At 53.5% G+C, this 16,823-nt stretch overlaps 1 protein-coding gene across 1 annotated transcript; it reads right to left on the bottom strand.

The window, feature by feature from the left end:
* Positions 1-4,435: 4,435 nt before the first annotated feature.
* HHATL (hedgehog acyltransferase like) lies at positions 4,436-15,573 on the bottom strand. The gene is made up of 11 exons (XM_035554450.1): positions 15,468-15,573; positions 15,066-15,133; positions 14,446-14,559; positions 14,112-14,306; positions 13,180-13,389; positions 10,170-10,341; positions 8,566-8,710; positions 8,175-8,210; positions 7,225-7,426; positions 5,829-5,970; positions 4,436-4,557 (listed from the first exon to the last, which is right to left on the bottom strand). Exons 1-11 carry the CDS (start codon positions 15,571-15,573, stop codon positions 4,436-4,438), a joined length of 1,512 nt encoding a protein of 503 aa, XP_035410343.1.
* Between the last annotated feature and the right edge of the window lie 1,250 nt (positions 15,574-16,823).

The raw sequence follows: 16,823 nt of genomic DNA, 5'->3' as shown, positions 1-16,823 counted from the left end.
ACCATGTTATTCCACATGGCTTTGGCTCTCTCAGTCTGGGGGTGTTGTTTAAGCCCCCTACAACCACAGGGAGAAGCAGGCACCCCTGCAGCTGATTTCCTGCACCCACGTTAGAGAGTTGCCTGTGATGAGAGGGCTCCAGTGTTGTCCATCTTTCCCCTTTCACTTAAATCATGAATTCATACTAGACATCCTTAACTGTTCCCAAAGCCTCCTAACCCCAGCTCCATGCCATTCCCTCGGGTCCTGTCACTGTCCCCAGATAGCAGAGCTCAGCGCCTGCCCCTCCGCTCCCCTCGTGAGGGAGCTGCAGGCCACCATGAGGCCTCCTCTCGGCCTGCTCTGCTCTGGGTTGAACAACCCAAGGACATCAACCACTCCTCACACGTCTTGCCTTCTAGATCCTTCACCAACTTTGTTACCCTGCTTTGGACACTCCCTAATGGTTGCATATGTGGCCCAGGCTGGACTTGCAGGCTGTGCCCTCTGTGTTAACCCTGACCTCAAAGGGTGTGTAAGCCTCCTTGGCTCCTGAACACAAGCATACTCGTCTCAGATACAGAATGTTCCTCCCCAAACAAGTTTCTGCCACAGCCTGGTGGGACAGAAGGTTGATCTGGTGGACTCCAAACCCTCTGAGCAGCTCTGTGCCATGGGGAAGCTCACACGCTGCTAATGGGGAGACCCAGGGGTGCTCTCAGAACTGACGTGCAGCTCTCCTGAAGCCTCCCAGGGCAGGCAGTGAAGAGCCAGCAATGCTTTGTGCAGCTCAGATCCACAGCCTTCAGGTCCTCTCCACCACAGAGTATTTGGAGTTCAGACTAACTTTCATCTCATATTTTAAGGTTATATGTTTCCAGGCTGGATCTCAAGCATGAAATATTTTTCTCAGTTGTGTGCATACTCTTCCCCCCGTCCTGTTTTTTATTTGTTTATGCTGGTTTGTCATTGCCATTTTACAATCTGTGTTTATATGCAGGGAGTTTGACAGAACTGGAGAGGTCTGGGGCTGGGTCCTGCCACACTGGCGAGTCAAGACCACATCTTATTGATTGGTGTGGAAGACATTTCTCTCTCTCCATGATAGCAGTGGAAAATGAGGCAATTGACCCTCCCCCCCCCCGTAAATATTAATCTCTTATGGAGGGTTTGATCATGGTAGACTTTTCCCATCCGGCTTCCATTTGCTGCATCACCATGAAGGTAAGCTGGTCTCCAAGCAAGTACCAGCAAAGTTCAGAGGGTTTTAACATCTAAAAGCAGATGAAAAGGCACATATAGATGTGATTAGAGCAAGCAGTGACCGTTCTTACAATTTGACTATCTCTGTGCACACAAATATGTGAATTGACTCTCTCAGCACCCCGGGGAACACTCCCAACAGTGCTGACTGCTGTAGAATAGGCAACACAACCCTGAACGGAGGTGGGCTACTCTGAGATATCTTTCAGCTAACTGACCCTGGTCTAATGGGACTACAGCAAATGATACCCGATGACCAATGGGCTAAGTCATTGGCTCCATGTGGACAACAGTCCCCCACCCAGGGGTGAGTGAGAATGAATGGAAAGCATCCTAAGGGGATCACTCCCCATCCAAGCAGGATCACTCCCTCCCTTATACGATTTTAAAACCAGAAAGTTGAACGCAGGACTTACAGCCATGTTGGGTGTAACATGAAGGTGTCTAGTGTAGGACTATGAATTTGAAGTTTCAATAAAAAATGCTTTTTTTGGCTTCTAGGTGAGTTTTGCTATCTCAGTCAAGTAATAATGAGATCAGATGAGATGCTTTCCAGGAGGGAGATGGGCAGTTGATAAAACCCACTCCACAGAGGCCTATGCTGAGGCTGAGGGACTCCGCACAAGGCTGAGCAGTGAGACATGGCTGTGATAGCACCACTTTGGTGCTTCTGGCCTACAAGATTCCCTGAACTCTAATGACAGTGATAACCAAGGGGATACCTTCAGGCAAAGAGAGGCAAAGCCCATGTTCTCCCATGTACTGTTTCTCTAACAGATTGCTTGCTCGGTGTCTAAGATTAGCTCCTCCTGACAGCTCCATTAGATGCAGCTGCTGGGTAAATTTAGATCCTTAGTGAATGGGTTATTTTCTCCCCCAGATTATCCAAGTCAGGAGAGCAGTGCAGAGTCACTGAGCTTTGCCATGTGAGTCATTCCAGCACCAGGAGCTGGGTGACTCTCCTTCTCCTCCCGTGCAGCCGGGGACACCCACGGAGACAGAGTCCTTAGTCTCTGCAGCTCAGGGTGGCTTCAGCTGTGTGAGGACACCCGTACAGAGGAGAAGAACTGAACTTTACCCTGGGAGGAGGCACATCATATCATAGCTGTTTTGGTGGTACAGAGTAAACGTGAGATGACGGAGAGGCTAAGAAACATCTACTAAAGGTCCAGCAGTAGACCTCTGTTTAAAAAGGATGTGCCTGGCAACAGAAGGGGTTTTAGGAATGTGACAAGAGATGCCACCAAGCACAATATCTCCCTGTACTTCCAGCATTTTGGACCAGGTCCCCAGAAAGAAAAGCAGCAAGGCTTCTGCCCCAAAAGCTACACAGATGCCAGTTTTACAGCAGTAGACTAGTGATGTTTTACCAACATGGAAGTAGATTCAAAATACGAATGCAGCTACAGCCAAACATCACTGGCTCCAATTTGGTGACGCCGTTAAGGTGGGTGTCTATTAATATCAGCAATGTCCGATGTGTCAAAAGTGGAGGCAGAAGGTGAGGCCTTCCAAACATACCCTTCTGTCTCCCAGCTCCGACGGTAGCTCATTGCCCAGGGTTTCATTGGCATCACAGCAACATACCATTGATGAGTGGCAGGCACCATAAATGTCCAACAATTATTTACTACATAAATAAATGACATTTATCAGGGACTTCACAAATTACTTTGGCAGAGCTGAAGGCTTGCTGAGAACCATTCCTGTTTCATCCACAGAGAAGCCAGAACACACCAGCACCAAGCATCTCAACCCATGGTTGCAAAGTGGTCCAGATCCTGTGCTCACCAAACACTGACATAATTCAGACATAAGGCCACTGAAAGCTACTGTAAAGCGCAAGAGAGCTGCGACTATTTTGAGTTATAAACTCACCTCTTCCCCAAGGCACCGTGTTCCACATTCAATGCACTCCCTATGCAGTGTCCCAAAGTCTACTTCTCCTAGGGTGCTGTCAGGCACTTTCCCTCCACCACCCAGCCCCAAATCGTTGCCCTTCATTGAGCGTCTTTCTCCTTTGGTTATACGTATGTGTGTGCTCATTTAGCCACACAGGCTTAGGCTGCGTGCACCAAAGTCAGCTGAGCAAAGGGCTGGCTGCTGAAGATGAGCAAGGGCAGGCTGCAGAGTCCTCTTGTCCTCAGCCATGGGTAGGAATGTGAGCTTAAACCTTTGTCCATGGCATGCAAAAAATGTGGGTGGTATTTGGCTTGAGTCCCAGGGCATATATCACAGAGAGATGGCCGTGGTGGCCACACTGATCTCACAACCACGGTGAGGAGCTTTTTGGGTCTGAGTTGGGGTGTAGGGACTGAGCGGTTGTGAGTTGGGTGCTGCGTTTCTTTGGCATGCCTGTTCCACAGGTGATCAGTACACGAAGCAGGTATGCTTCCTGCACTGTCATTAACTACGCCTGAGGGTGGCATTAAATCATTTTTCAAGACATTTAGGAGTGAAGGGACCTGATTTTAGATCATAACATACATCACTCTGCACCGCTGACAGCGGCAGGAAGATAATTATTCTTCAGTGTGCAGTTCCTGGTCCTCCCCTTTGCTATAAACACTGTTTATTTAGTAGCCTCTCGGTGGGTATATATCGTGCTGAGCCATTTCACAGTCCTTAATGCACAGCCACGGGTGCTGAACACTTCAAAGTGCATGATGACCATTTGTTGTAGTGAAAGAAATGTGTGATGCTTGGACTGGAAGTGACATGGCATGGTCTGCTCAGCGCAGGCTCATCACCAGCTAATCCCCTTCTCAGAGCTGTGTCTGGCCCACTCTAAAACCTCCAGATGCAGGACCTGGATAACTTCTTCTGGGAGACGTGGGCTACAGGTCCCGTGGGAGAGCTGAATGCTGGTGGACAAGGTGTGATGGGAAGCATGGGGTGAAATCTCTAGGCTTGTATAACGTCAGAGGGTCAGAAAATTGATGGGTACTTAAAGAAATGTCTTGGGAGCCTACCTCAGCTGTCTGCCACACGTGGAGAGCCTGTGAAATGCCCACAGTGTCACAGAAAATCTTCCCTGCACCATGGGGGTGACCTGTGCCTTCCAGGTGACTTCTAGATGGGTGAGCTACAGCAGTCTGAATGCCAGGAGTGCTTGGAGAGCCCCTGCCAGGGGCTGGCCTGGCAGCGGTGGTCAGAGGGGAGTTGCTCTGGGACAAGCCCACCAGTGTCCTCTCTACTCTGCCTTGGCTTTGTCACCCTTCTCCTCCTCGATGGCCAGGATGCGTTCCCGCTCTTTGATCAGCTGCACTCCGCAGTACGTGATGAACCAGATGGACAAGGTGCTGACGGGGAAACCTGGAAGGTGGAGGGAGACATGGTCACCTCGGTGCGGCTGCTTGCCTAGCGGGGCCAACTTTTCTCTAGCACTTCTGCCTCTCAGATGAGTTTGGGAGGTCCCACAGGTTCATGGCCAGCATCATTTTCCTTTGTGGATCCAGCCCTACAGCTTCACTGAGAGAGGAGAGCAACCCCCAGGGGCAGACTTTAGATGAATAAGTGCCTGAACCCACCAAGGCACCCTAGACCATGGTTAATGTTGCGGGAAAATGCTGGAGCTTTTCTTTGAGCGTCCCCTGACCCCCAAACCCGCTTCTGTCCCTCAAATTCAGACTCCGTGGCTGGCTTTGTGCCCATTCAACCTGCCCACACCCATCCTTGTCCAGCATTGTGACCTGCTGGAAGATCTAGGCCCTGATGATGCTAAGGAACAACCCCAGCCTTGTCTCATACCTAACGCAGACACATTGTGTGCCCAGGGTTTTTGTCACCTGGATCAGTGACCAAGAGCTGGGAGCTCTCCTTCCACTCTCAGGGCCTGAGGGCATTTGTAATGAGTCTGGTATCCACAGCAGAGGGGAGACACAGGCTTTGTACCTGCTAAAACAGGACCTCTGAAATGAATAATGCGACCAGCAAAAGCCAGCTAGCTCAGCGGGCAGGCACTCCTGGCACAGCGAGCCCAGAGCGTCACATTATCCATTTCCTACGCCAGCCCTGTCCCTGAGAGGGAGGAGGACACGGATTCCAGGTGGCTATTTATACCATGAGTTGCTTGAGATGACTTCAAAATAGTGCCAGTATCTACTGGCAAGAAATGTCCAGATAATTCTGTTCATTAGGAGCCTAGAGTAAGGATTTGTACCCTCCCCTTCAGCTTGATGCAGGACTAAAGCAAAAGGAGATGATGCAGGAGAAGAAAAGCCCTTTCTCCAGCAAAGGGATCATTTCACAGCCCCTCAGCCTACCTTGGAGGGGTCCCCGACTGCAACCTCTGCGTTGCTGCAAGGGGTCAAAATCACAGCGTCAGGCTGTGCGAGGAGATGAACAAACACACCTGGGAGGCAGCTCGTACCCCGGAGAGCTCATGGGAAGGGTGGGAGCTCAGAAAACCATTCCTTGTACATTTTTCACAAGAATTAAGAAGGTTGTGAGCAGACATATAGCGAGTCAGTGGCCATACCACTTTGGAGACAAGAGGGCTTGGAAGCTCCAGACCTTAGCTGCCCTCCCAGTGTCCCCCCACAAAGACAAGGGTCCCTTGGTGGGGAAGGCCAGTGGCACCTCACCTGTCAGGAGCAGTCTCTTGGTGACCAGCAGTGCGAACTCCAGGCTGTTGAGGGCCAGGATGTTGTAGAGGACGATGGCCCAGAAATTCACCGCCCCAAAAGCCGCCCTAATCCGCCGAGACATGGCTGCTGACATCTTGGCCTATATAGGGGAGAGGAGCAGAGAGTGAGGGGAAACGGGGCTGTAGGGAAGGGTTGCTGGTCCAACTCCAGCCCAACTCCATCCAGGATCTCAGGGGGGTAGGCAAAAATTAGAGCAGCCTTAGAGTCTGTGGGATGAAGGAACAAAATAGAAGGTAAACTTCTGTTCTGCTGCTGGACGCAGAAGCATTTGGCACTCTGGACCAGTATTTCAAGGTCCTCTGTCCTCAAAAGGGGCAAGATGTTATACATGGCTTCATGCTAATTGTAATGCCTGGGTACCCCTTTCTTCATTTTTTGCCCTGGTTAAGCTTTTCCACAAGGCAGATGAACGCTGTTGTTCACCAGGATTATTATTAGCCCTATGTGCAAATCACTCCCAGCTCCCGGTAGAAATTGTTTCTTAGGAATTAAAGGAAAAAAAAAAGCTGAAAACCAGTGACAGCAGCAGAGTGAAATTGTCACTGGCACATAATCCTCAGGAGCAGCTGCTCGGAGTGGAGCAGGGAAGTGGTTCATAGCAATCTTCAAAGAGCGTGATGAATCCCCAGGCCACTTAGTGCTGAGAGCTGTGGTGCCGCAGAGAAGGAGATTTCACTGCCTGGGAGTGCTATAATCTGATTAGAAGTTCAACGAGGAGAGCAAACAGGAGGATTGCTCTGCGAAGTTTTGAGTCAAATGGGGTCTTTACTCAATCAGTTTAGGACCTCCAGACTTTGGGTTGGGCAAAGCAAATAAACAACAGAATTGTTTCCAGAATGGAGTTTTCTCCAAATACGTCTCCGAGGCACCTTGATCCCAAACAAAAATGGGGCACTAAGCTTTGGAGTGGTTGGAAAATAATTCATTCTGATACCTAAACATTTACTTTTATCAGAAGTCAGATCAAAAGCACTCAGAATGCCAAAATGTTTTGCAGAACAAGAAGAACAAATGATTTCCATATGGAAATGTATAAACATTTCCCTGTGGACACACCTCAGATTTTGAAACCATCTGTGCTACTTCAGCGCCTTGTTGGGGCTGCAGCCCTGGTTCTCTTGGACTTTTTTTTCTCTTTCAAAGCTCCACACTCAGCCTAAATTTCTCATGAAGCAGCGTAGGAACTGGTGGGGATTTGCTCCAGGTGGGTGGCACCATGCATAAAATGAAGGGGTAAAGAGCATCAGGACTGTCCTTCCCTTGCACAGCTGTGTTCCTGATCACAAGGTTGATAAAGTCTGTAGGAGTGCCTGCTGGTAGCCCAGCTCCTCACCTCAAGCTTGGCGAAGGGCTCCCACTGGAAGAACTTCTGCACCCAGAGCTCGAAGTTGAGGCCAAAACAATTGAAGACAGACCAGATGTAAACAATCTCACAGGGTCCCAACCACAGGGTGGTGATGGCGAACGTGGCAATGGTGGCGATGAGCTCCTTGATGATGTTGTTGTGGTTCTCTCCAATGTGGTCATACACGTACCTAATGGCCAACGAAAGTGGTCGGTGCTCTCTGTAGTCAAGGAGAATTCCTTCTCCCATGTTTGCCCACCACAAGCTCCTCACAGACAGGCCAGTCTAAAGTGCCCCAGTGAGAAAGGAGGGACGTTTTGGATGAGGCAGTCTAGCAAAAAAATGATTTTACTGCAGTCCAGCTACTTATGGCTCACATTCCTCACAAAACTATAGCTCCTTAAGGACAAAATACCACCCTTTCCCAACTCCTGCAGGTAAAATTTAATAAAATGTGGGGATACATGTCTTAAACTTGCTGGGACACAGCATTTCAGCACAGTGCAGCCACCACCTTCAGCACAGGTTTGCCGGTTTGTCCTGATGGTTGGACAGAGTTGAAGGGCTGAGGGATATGTACATGGAGATCAGGCCACCCTTCTTATCCAGGATATGCAAGACCTGGGCTCAATTCCTCTTTCTGCCCAATGAAACACGAACCTGCCTCTTCCTCTGAGGGAACACTAAACCCATCAGACTGAGAGGTTTTCTTGGAGGGAACTCTCTTATTCCCAGTTATGGGTGGGGCTGTTGTACTTTGTTTTGATTAATTCAATGGTCTTTGGGATAAACAGAGCAAATCTGACTCCATTCCCTAGTGGGAGTCACCCAGAAGAGAAGACACCTCAGCTTTGGGATGAATGGTATTTAATGCTTCATTGCTGTGTGATGAAAGAGAAGACCCCAAACCAGACTAGAGACACTGATTAGACACTTACTTGCATAGCCAGTCATTAATCCCTCTGTCAAAATGCCTAAAATACAGATGATAAAAAGCTTGTTAAAACACACAGGGCAATGACACCTCTCCATCCAGCAGTCATCCAGAGAAGGTGCCTGGTCCCCCAGCAAGATCCAGCTTGAAACTCAGCCATTCTCCATGCTCCTTCCTTGCACAGGCCCTACTACCGAGTGGTCCTACTCACCTCCCTCCTTACCCATTGCTCCCTGCCCAAAAATATCTCCTTGATCTAGTATATAGGTTCAGTATAGACTGGTCAAGATGAGGCCAGCTGCTCAGAAGCACAGCTCAGACCTCCTCATCCCCACACACATTTTGTTCAGGTCAGACACGCCGCCTCTCTTCAGCGATGCCCACGGGGTACTCACGTTTCTGCAAAGACGTACAGCATGGTGATGCATTTGGGGGGCTGGGGAGGGTCCAAGTGGTCCAGTCTGGCAATGGTGTTGGTGACCCCAAACATAACGGCAGCTTTCACCCAGTCGTACACCAAATTGGAGTAGGCCAGGCCAGCTGGAGCAAAAAGAGGAGTCAAACAGGTGAAGAGGAGCACAGGACCTGACATCTTCAGGACTTCGGGGACATCGTGTCCTGTGGGACTGCGTAGTCTACTGCAACAAACATGCCACTGAGGGGACAGTCTGATGCTCTCTGGGACCAACAAAGCTCAAAGAGCTCTTCAAAGCTCTTGAAATTAAGTAGCTTCTTAAGAAGCTTGAACCAAAGGACATTGTCTTCTTGGGGTATTAGGGAGCAAAGTGTTTCTTGGTTTTAATAGTCAGAAAAAGTCACACAGATCATTCATTTTCCAGCACAAGATCTTTCCTTCCCTGTAAGGCTTAACCTATGACAAACTCAACACAGTTCTTAACTCTGATCTCTAAGGGTTTTATCCACACTTCTAATTTGAAATACACCCACCCCAGCTCCTTGTGGCTGTAGATGTAACACAGATGCTAGAGAAGAGCTAGGGCCAGAATCTGTTTCCTGGAGAGGTATCTGACACTGTGAAATGATCTCTGCAGGAACAAACAGCAAAGAATTCAAATTCCCATGTAACAGAAGCTAAAATGCCCCATCTAGGTGGGATTCAGCTCACAGAGTAAAAAAGCCACAGGGCCTCAATGTGGGCCATGCCTGAGCTCCCCCAGTGGACAAGAAAGATCTGGCCGATGTGGTACATGGAGCTCACAGATCTGATCAGCTCCCTCTGGTGCAACACATCCTTGATCAGGTTAGCTATGTCTCTTAGGACACCCTAAATCAATGCTAGTGCCATTTGAACTGCATTAGGATTTCCCCCTGGCCTCCAGCTGCCAATCTGGAGAGACATCAGGCTCCTCCAGTCCCTGCTAGCCCTGTGTGGGTGTCACAAGCCCTATGGCATCTCAACTGCTGCCCCTGGACATCTGTTTGGGCAGCTCAAATCCTCCATCCAGCTGTCAGCTGAATGCCAGCGTGCTACTGCTACCCATCCCAGAAGTCTGGCTTCTGGAAGTCCCTAATCCAGCCCTGAGAGAGCACAGCCAGCTTTGAATGGAGATCAGGTTTTCCTGGACCTTGTCCATTTAAATGTTGGATATCTCCAGCTCTTTGGGAGAATCTGGGCCCCTATTGCAGTGTTTGACTGCTCTGTGCAAAAAAAAATCCTTAGAGGCACTCACAGTTTGTCTTGGTGCACCTTGCTCATTGTGTTGTGCTTAGTCTGTGCCACCTCCAAGAACAGTCCACCAACAGCCCTGTTAGGTATCTGAAGGCTACAGCCCATGCCCCAGCCCCGGGGTCATTTTGGCACCTCACAAACACCCTGCTTTGGGACCCAGAAAGGGCAGCCACCTGTGAAGGCATCTAAGGTACCAGATGTGCCTCTGTGGGGCTGATTTTCCGGGGTGCTGAGCTCCCTTTCGGCCCACATGGAGGCAATAGGACTGGTGTGGTGCTCAGCCTCTTAAACCCCCACATGGCCACTCACCCAGGGACCAGTCTGAGAGGCGGTTCATGAACTTCAGGTCCGAAGGGAGGGTGAGGATGTAGAAGAAGTGGAAGAAGATGTCCACAGCGATGACGGCCCCCACGTGGAGGAGGGCATGGACCCGGATGTTCCTCATCTCGTCGTCCTTGCGCCTCAGCTCTCGGGTGCTCACCTGCCAGGTGGCAAAGCAGGAGGAGGCTGAGCTGAGGAAGGGCAGCGAGTTCCTCCATCTGGAGAAACGTTTGAGGTCCAAACGGGGTCTCAACGCCCTCCTTTAGGAATCCCACCACAGATTGCACCACCCAAATCTCCGTTGATAGAGGACCCAAGTGACTAGCTCAGGCCAGCACACCCACAGGGATGGGGGACACGTCCCACCCAGAGCATCCCTCCAACACCTCCGCCTCGATGCTGAGCACAGCAGAACACCTCTCGGGGAGCACATTCATGGCAAAGGCTGCTCCTGTCACCATGGCAGTGACAGGTCCGGCTGCATCGTAGGGATCCGAGCTGAAAACCATGCCAACCAGGGAGCTGGGGCTTGAGACGTGCCCAGGAAGCCAGCTTAAGGGTGGCCCTTGCACGGGTCACTAAGGGTGAGCGAATGTTCCTACTCACCCCATCCACGGGATGCCAGAGCCTACAAGAAAAGACATCTGCATGCCCCGGAGGGGTTGGGAGCAGGGCTGGAGTCCCAGCTGAGCGCCCTGCCCGGGACAGGTGGACGTGTCTGCTTGGGGTCATTTGGGAGGAGGAGGATGGCTGATGGTCCCTGGAGCTCCTGCTGCAGACATCTGGTATAAATGAGAGGGACAGCTGCTCGAGGGGCCATCCTGGTGGGCTGGGACTGGATCGATGGGGTTTTCCTCTCTGCTGTCAAGCTTGCTGTGCAAGCGTGGGCTGGGCTTTGCCTCCCCGAGCTGTCATTCCTCTGGACGTTGTAACACAAACGTCACCAGAGCGAGCTTTTAGGATTACATTGGGCGGACTGATGGCCTCGCTCCCCCACATCGCTGGAAAAATTGCTGCTGTATTCAAAATCCTCTTATGTTTATTACTTTCCCTTTATGCCCTGTGAGAGGTAAGAGCTCTCGCCAAGTAATCTGCAGGCTGCCGCACCAGCCCTGCCGTCAAACCAGATGATTCCCGAGAATTAAAGCCTTTGCCAGATTTGCTCGTGTCTGCTGTATGCCAAGTGCTTTACGGAGACAAAGAGGACGCTAAACCCTGAGTCAGGGGAGAAGCCAGGAGAGGACGTGTGGCTCCAGTCTCCCACCCATCCTCACGTCTGTGTGGGGTGGCAGCGCTCTGCCACCATCCCCTTGGGACTGGGGCTCTGTCCCCCATATCTCCAGCCCTCCAGAAGTGAATTTGTTCTCCTAACCCCACTAAGGAAGAGCCTCTCCATCCTGGGTGGGACTGGCCAAGCCCTGGTGCAGGTGGGTTCCCACCACACGTGGGGGTGCAAGGGGCGAGGGACCCACCACAGTTCAGCAGCAGCAGGAGCCAAGGAGCCAAAGCCAGCCCCTAACTGGGCCCTAAATGCCAGCCTGGGGAAGGGACTCGATCCCCCTGCCCCTATAATTGCTTTTGGGGGATTAGGAATTAACCTCGGCAGCGAGCTGCAGGTCCAGCGGTGCAGGGGGGCATTTAGCCAGGAGGTGGCAGTGGTGGCCAGGCCAAGACAGGGCCTGGGGGGCAGGAAAGGGGCTGGGGTCTTGTTCCGGGTGCCTTTGGGGACAGGGTTTTACGCAGCAGAGGACGTGATTGCTCATTAAGTGGCCACAAACATCCTGGTTTGGGACTGTGCAGGAGGAGCAAGAAACACAGAGCCCCCCCAGTCAAGCCTTGTAGGGGTGAAGGAGAGCTCCTGCCCTGCAGACCCCACAGATTTGATATCCACCACAAGTTTGATGTCCCAGTTTATGTACACCTGACAGCATTGGCATGAGGAAGCAGGGCTGCCGAATTCTCGGGAAAGACTGACGGAAAGAGGGGAAGGAAAAGTAATATAGGATGGGGAGGGTACACCAGGGCTTACAGCCCCTTCAGGGGGCTTGGGCAACGGGGCTGCAGGAGCCATGGGTGCCTGGACTTCAGCCCGACATATAATGCACGACTGGAAGGGCAAAGCCTTAGGATGAGATGGTGGGTGCCCCAAATGCTTCTGCCGGGGGGCTGGGGAGAAGATCCTGGCTGTCTCTGCTGCTGGGAGCTCGGTGCACTGTGAGCATCCTTTATGGGGGATGCCGGAGCTGATCTGGAGAAAGTCCTTGTGGTCCTCAGGGTCAAACACTAACCCTTCTAAATGGATCCTGCAAGACGCAAGGGATCTTCAGTGTAAGAGGATGCAGGGACTGGAGGAGCAGGCGCCTGGTTCTGCTGTTTGGGGTCTGCCCTTTGGGGCAGTGGGATGTTTCACACGGATCAGAGGAAGCCCCAGGACTGAGGTTGCCAAAACACAGCCCTCTGTCCAACCTCGTTGATTTCTAGAGAAATAACCTCATCTTAAGGCACACAGACAGACCATCCCTGGAAATCCGTGCTCTCCGGGCAAACCAGCTGGATGGAGGTGTGCGACTGCCTTTGCTGTCCCAGCCAGCAGCGGGCAGAGGTCCCACAGGCAGGCACCGTGGCCTCCTGGCATCGCAGAGCAGGACAGCACGGGCACACGGACACCAAGACATCATCAGAGCAAGTCCCCAGCGAGCAAGGACACGAGCTGAGCCCTCCCGTCCCCAGTCCCAGCACAGCACTTTCCCCACAGCAATATCCTCCCTCCTGCGTTGATGGGGGGAAATGGCTAAAATCCCAAAGGAAAGGTTAAAAACCCATCAGTTTTTGCCTTTCCCCAAAAATCACGGCATCGTTGTGCCTCCTGGACTATGCCCAGGGACCACAAGAGGCTCTCACCTTCACTGTGGCAAAGAGTGGGGTTTTGTAGGCATTTAACCCAAATAAAGGGACACAGGGAGAGGTCCCCCTCCAGCCTGGCCCTGGGGACACTCACCTGGGCATAAAACTGGTCAAACATCATGACGGGCCCGAAGAAGAAGAAGGGGAGGTAGAAGTTGTACTTGAGGAGGTCGAAGATGGAGTAGATGCCCTCCTTCCTCTCGGAGCTCTCGAGCGCGAAGCTCATGCAGCGCATGATGGTGAAGCCGCAGCCGCCGTAGAAGAGGACATCTTGAAGATCAAAAGCTCCCGTTACAAACCCGCTCTGGACGAGAAACGAAGAGTTACCGCCGGGAACGTGGTGCCACTTCTGTGCTCCCTTGCCTTGCAGAAGATATCCGCGCTCTAATTACCTCTAATTACCCTCTGGCACCAGCAGGCAGTGACCCCTGCCACCAGCAGGAGAAAGCCAGGGCCCCATTGCCATTGCCTCCTGCGTCCCAAGGAGCCAGGAGGTGGTAGATCCCCTTGGCCACGTCCTCGCCATGTGGCTGTGGGCCACGTAGGCTTTGTTCTGGGGTGGGAATGTCACTTCGTCCAGGGGATAGAGGCCCCCAGAAGGAGGAGAGGCAGTGGAAGGCAGATGGAGAGGTGGGAACACATTTTGGGAGGTGAGCTCTGGGCAGGGACGGGCAGCGCTGTCCTTCAGAGGGACTGAAGAGCCTTACAAGGTTCTTGCTGGGCTTCTCTCCACCCACCAGGGAGAGAAGGTCCTCAATTGGGCAGACTGAGGGGCAGGCCTGGGCATCACCGAACCCACCCTAGCACGGTGTTACAGGAGGGGAAACTGAGGCAGGGGGCAGGAAGATGGCTTACCTGGGGGCAGCTGACAAATTGTCATCTAAGCAGCAAGGAGGACCCAGGCGTCCTGAGCTCTGCTTCTCCCCCTGGGTTTGGGCACGGCCCAGGAGCCCTCCCTGGGGCTAAACCCAAGGAGAGGGACACGGGCGGGCTGGAAATGAGGCAGAGGGGTGGCTCAGCACCTACCTGCCAGGAGCTGAAGGGCTCCAGCTTGAAGGAGGCGAGGCAGCAGAGCCCGGCCACGTAGCAGAGCCACTTCTGCTTGGCCAGCGCGACCGAGTAGAGGACGAGGCAGTGGGAGAGGATGATCATCAGGTAGACGAGCCCCATGCTGCCCAGCACGGCCAGGACCCCGTACAGCATGTACACCACGGCCCGGTGCTGCGAGCGGAGAGCAGCCCCGACCAGCCGTCAGCCCAGTGAATTCTCCATCCCCTTCTCTCCCCGCCACCCTGCGGCCTCTCGCCGAGCCCCCCCGGGGGATCCCAGGGCCCCTCGGTGCTTTAAATCCCCGGCTCACCTGCGGCACCGTCATGGAGCAGATCTTGGCGAAGAGGACGTGTCCCGAGAGGGCGAAGATGATGACGTTCCGGAACGAGGTGAACCACATCACCCACTCGAAATCAGCCGCATCCTGCAGGAGCAGCACCGGGCGCCTTATTGTCCCCACCCCAACACTCGTTTCGAGAGGAAACCATAAAAATTTCCTAGCCTTTTCCCACATTCCACCCCAGGGCTCCCAAGCACTTTGGCTTGGTGATAAAGACATGCAGACGTTGCTCGTCTCGGAGCACACAAAGCAGGGCATCTGTGCCGCAGGGCTAATATTTCCATCCACTGCACTCTTTAGGGAGAAAAAGAAAACACGCACGGGCTTTCCCGAAGTGTCAGGAGCAGAAAAAGCAGCTCTGCTTTTCCAGCGGCCAGCACCAGCAGCGTCGCTGGGATGACCGGATCCTTGGAACGGGCTGCCCAGGGAAGTGGCTGAGTCACCATCCCTGGAGGTCTTTAAAAGACGTTTAGATGTAGAGCTTAGTGATACGGTTTAGTGGAGGGCTCGTTAGTGCTGAGTCAGAGGTTGGACTGGGTGATCTTGGAGGTCTCTTCCAACCTAGATGATTCTGTGATTCCTCCGCTTACCATCTTCCTGCCGAAGTAGTGCCAGCCTGGCTTTATGCCATCCCGAAAAGCCTTTCTGTTCGCGCTGTCTGCAAAAGAACAAGAGGCCTGGGGAGAGGGACGGCTCTGGGGACAGAAGCGAGAGGTTTTTCGGCAAGGCAAGGAGCCTTCCTCGCCACGAGGATGAGCCATCAGGGCTCAAACACCAGCAGCCCCCGCCAGAAAGCGCCCGATTGCCACGGACAGCCGAGAATTGGGAACCTCAACCATTTCCACACGGCTTATATTAAACCCTTTCAGATCCAGTGCAAAGGATCCCCAAGCCATTAGGCATGAAAGTTAAACCCGTGGCGATACTGCCGGTACCGAGAGACCCCCCCACAACCGTTGTGGACGTTACCACACGTCCGTGTGGGACGTTACCTCTGGATGCCTCGAAGATGCCGCTGCCGCTGTACACCACGGCACAGGTCACGGCGAGAGCGTAAAACCCCAGCTCGTAGCTGGGGAGCGTGGTTTTAACCCCCATGGCGATGGGTTACGGCCCCGGCCGGTGCAGGGGATCCAGACCTGGGAAAGGAGGGAAGGAGAAGGACTAAAAGCCGCCCTCCCACCCCTTCGGTGCCCTGACTCGGTGCTGGTCCCTGCTCTGTGGGCTTCCTTGCAGGCTGGTGGAAGAGGAGAAGAAGCAAATGGCATCAGCTGGGGGCAGCTCAGGTGCAGGGGATGAGGATGCTGCACCACAAAACCCCCCCAGGAGCAAGGGTTTGGGCTATTCCCCATGTCCAGAGATGCTACAGACCTGCCCCCCCCCCCCCAGGACGGGGCACATCCGGCATCAGGCCAAATTTCTCTCGTTTTCCCCCAGGATCGGGCACAAAATGCCTGCCTGGAGGGGCCACGATGAGATGCTCCCATTCCCCTGCCCTGGCTGCTGCTCGCTTTCTGCCGGGGTTTTGCCCTGCCTTGAGCTCTCCTGGGGGGCAAGGGGGGGGGCTCCTAAAGCCCTGGGCTAATTACTCCCGCCAATGCTAATTAACCCAGGCACTGGCAATGCCCTCCCATGAGAGCTCAGCAGCTCCTGAGGGTCGGCAGCTGCCAAAATCAGCCTTAGGGGCTGGGGCAGGTTTGGGGGGGGACCTGTCCCCACCGCCTGGGTGCTGCCACCCCCCTGCCAGCATCCCCTGCGAAGCCGCTGCCGGCTTAAAGAAATAAAAAAGCAACCGGGTGCCCTTCTGCTCGCCCATCTGCATTGCAAACCCTCCTAGATAATTTGGGGTCGTGCTTTCGGCCAGTTGGAGAGGGGGGGGCCCGGGGGGGGGGAAGCCAAGCTGCCACCGCTCTGCAGTCCCCACGCAGCGGGGGGGGCCTCTGGGGGATGCGGCTTTAAAGGGCTTTTGTGGTGTTTATCCCTTTTCCATGCTTTTCAAGGCTTTTCTTTGCTTGTTTATTTATGTACTTTGGGGGGGGGGGGAACACAAGGTCAATTCTTGCAGCCGGAGCGCAGCTTCCCCCCCACCCCCCCCGCCCCGTTGCAGCAGGGTGCTCGGGGGGGGGCACCCATGGGCCCGCAGCATCCTCACCCCCTTCCCACAGCGGGGACCCCTCCCCAGCTTGGCCTTCCCCCCCCTCCAGCCCCATGTCCCCCCCCATTACTGACCTTGAGCCCCGGGGAGGGGGGGGGGGGGGTCCAGCGTCCCGCACCGCGACCTGAGGGCTTGGGGGGCACGAGGGGTAAAAAGTGGGGAGGTGGAGGGGGGGGGGGGGGGGGGGGGGAAA

This window comes from Cygnus atratus, chromosome 2 (genome assembly GCF_013377495.2).
Source record: "Cygnus atratus isolate AKBS03 ecotype Queensland, Australia chromosome 2, CAtr_DNAZoo_HiC_assembly, whole genome shotgun sequence".
Lineage (NCBI taxonomy): Eukaryota > Metazoa > Chordata > Aves > Anseriformes > Anatidae > Cygnus > Cygnus atratus.
The sequence above is the reverse complement of the archived record's forward strand: the minus strand, read 5'-3'. Positions and strand labels throughout refer to the sequence as shown.

What these genes read in the sequence shown, in the direction of transcription:
- HHATL (XM_035554450.1), bottom strand. Translation starts at nt 15,573, where the DNA reads ATGGGGGTTAAAACCACGCTCCCCAGCTACGAGCTGGGGTTTTACGCT. An exon ending in GCTCCATGACGGTGCCGCAG is followed by an intron (nt 14,307 to 14,445) that starts GTGAGCCGGGGA and finishes CTCCGCTCGCAG; the next exon opens with CACCGGGCCGTGGTGTACAT. An exon ending in CTGTACGTCTTTGCAGAAAC is followed by an intron (nt 8,211 to 8,565) that starts GTGAGTACCCCG and finishes TCTGTATTTTAG; the next exon opens with GCATTTTGACAGAGGGATTA.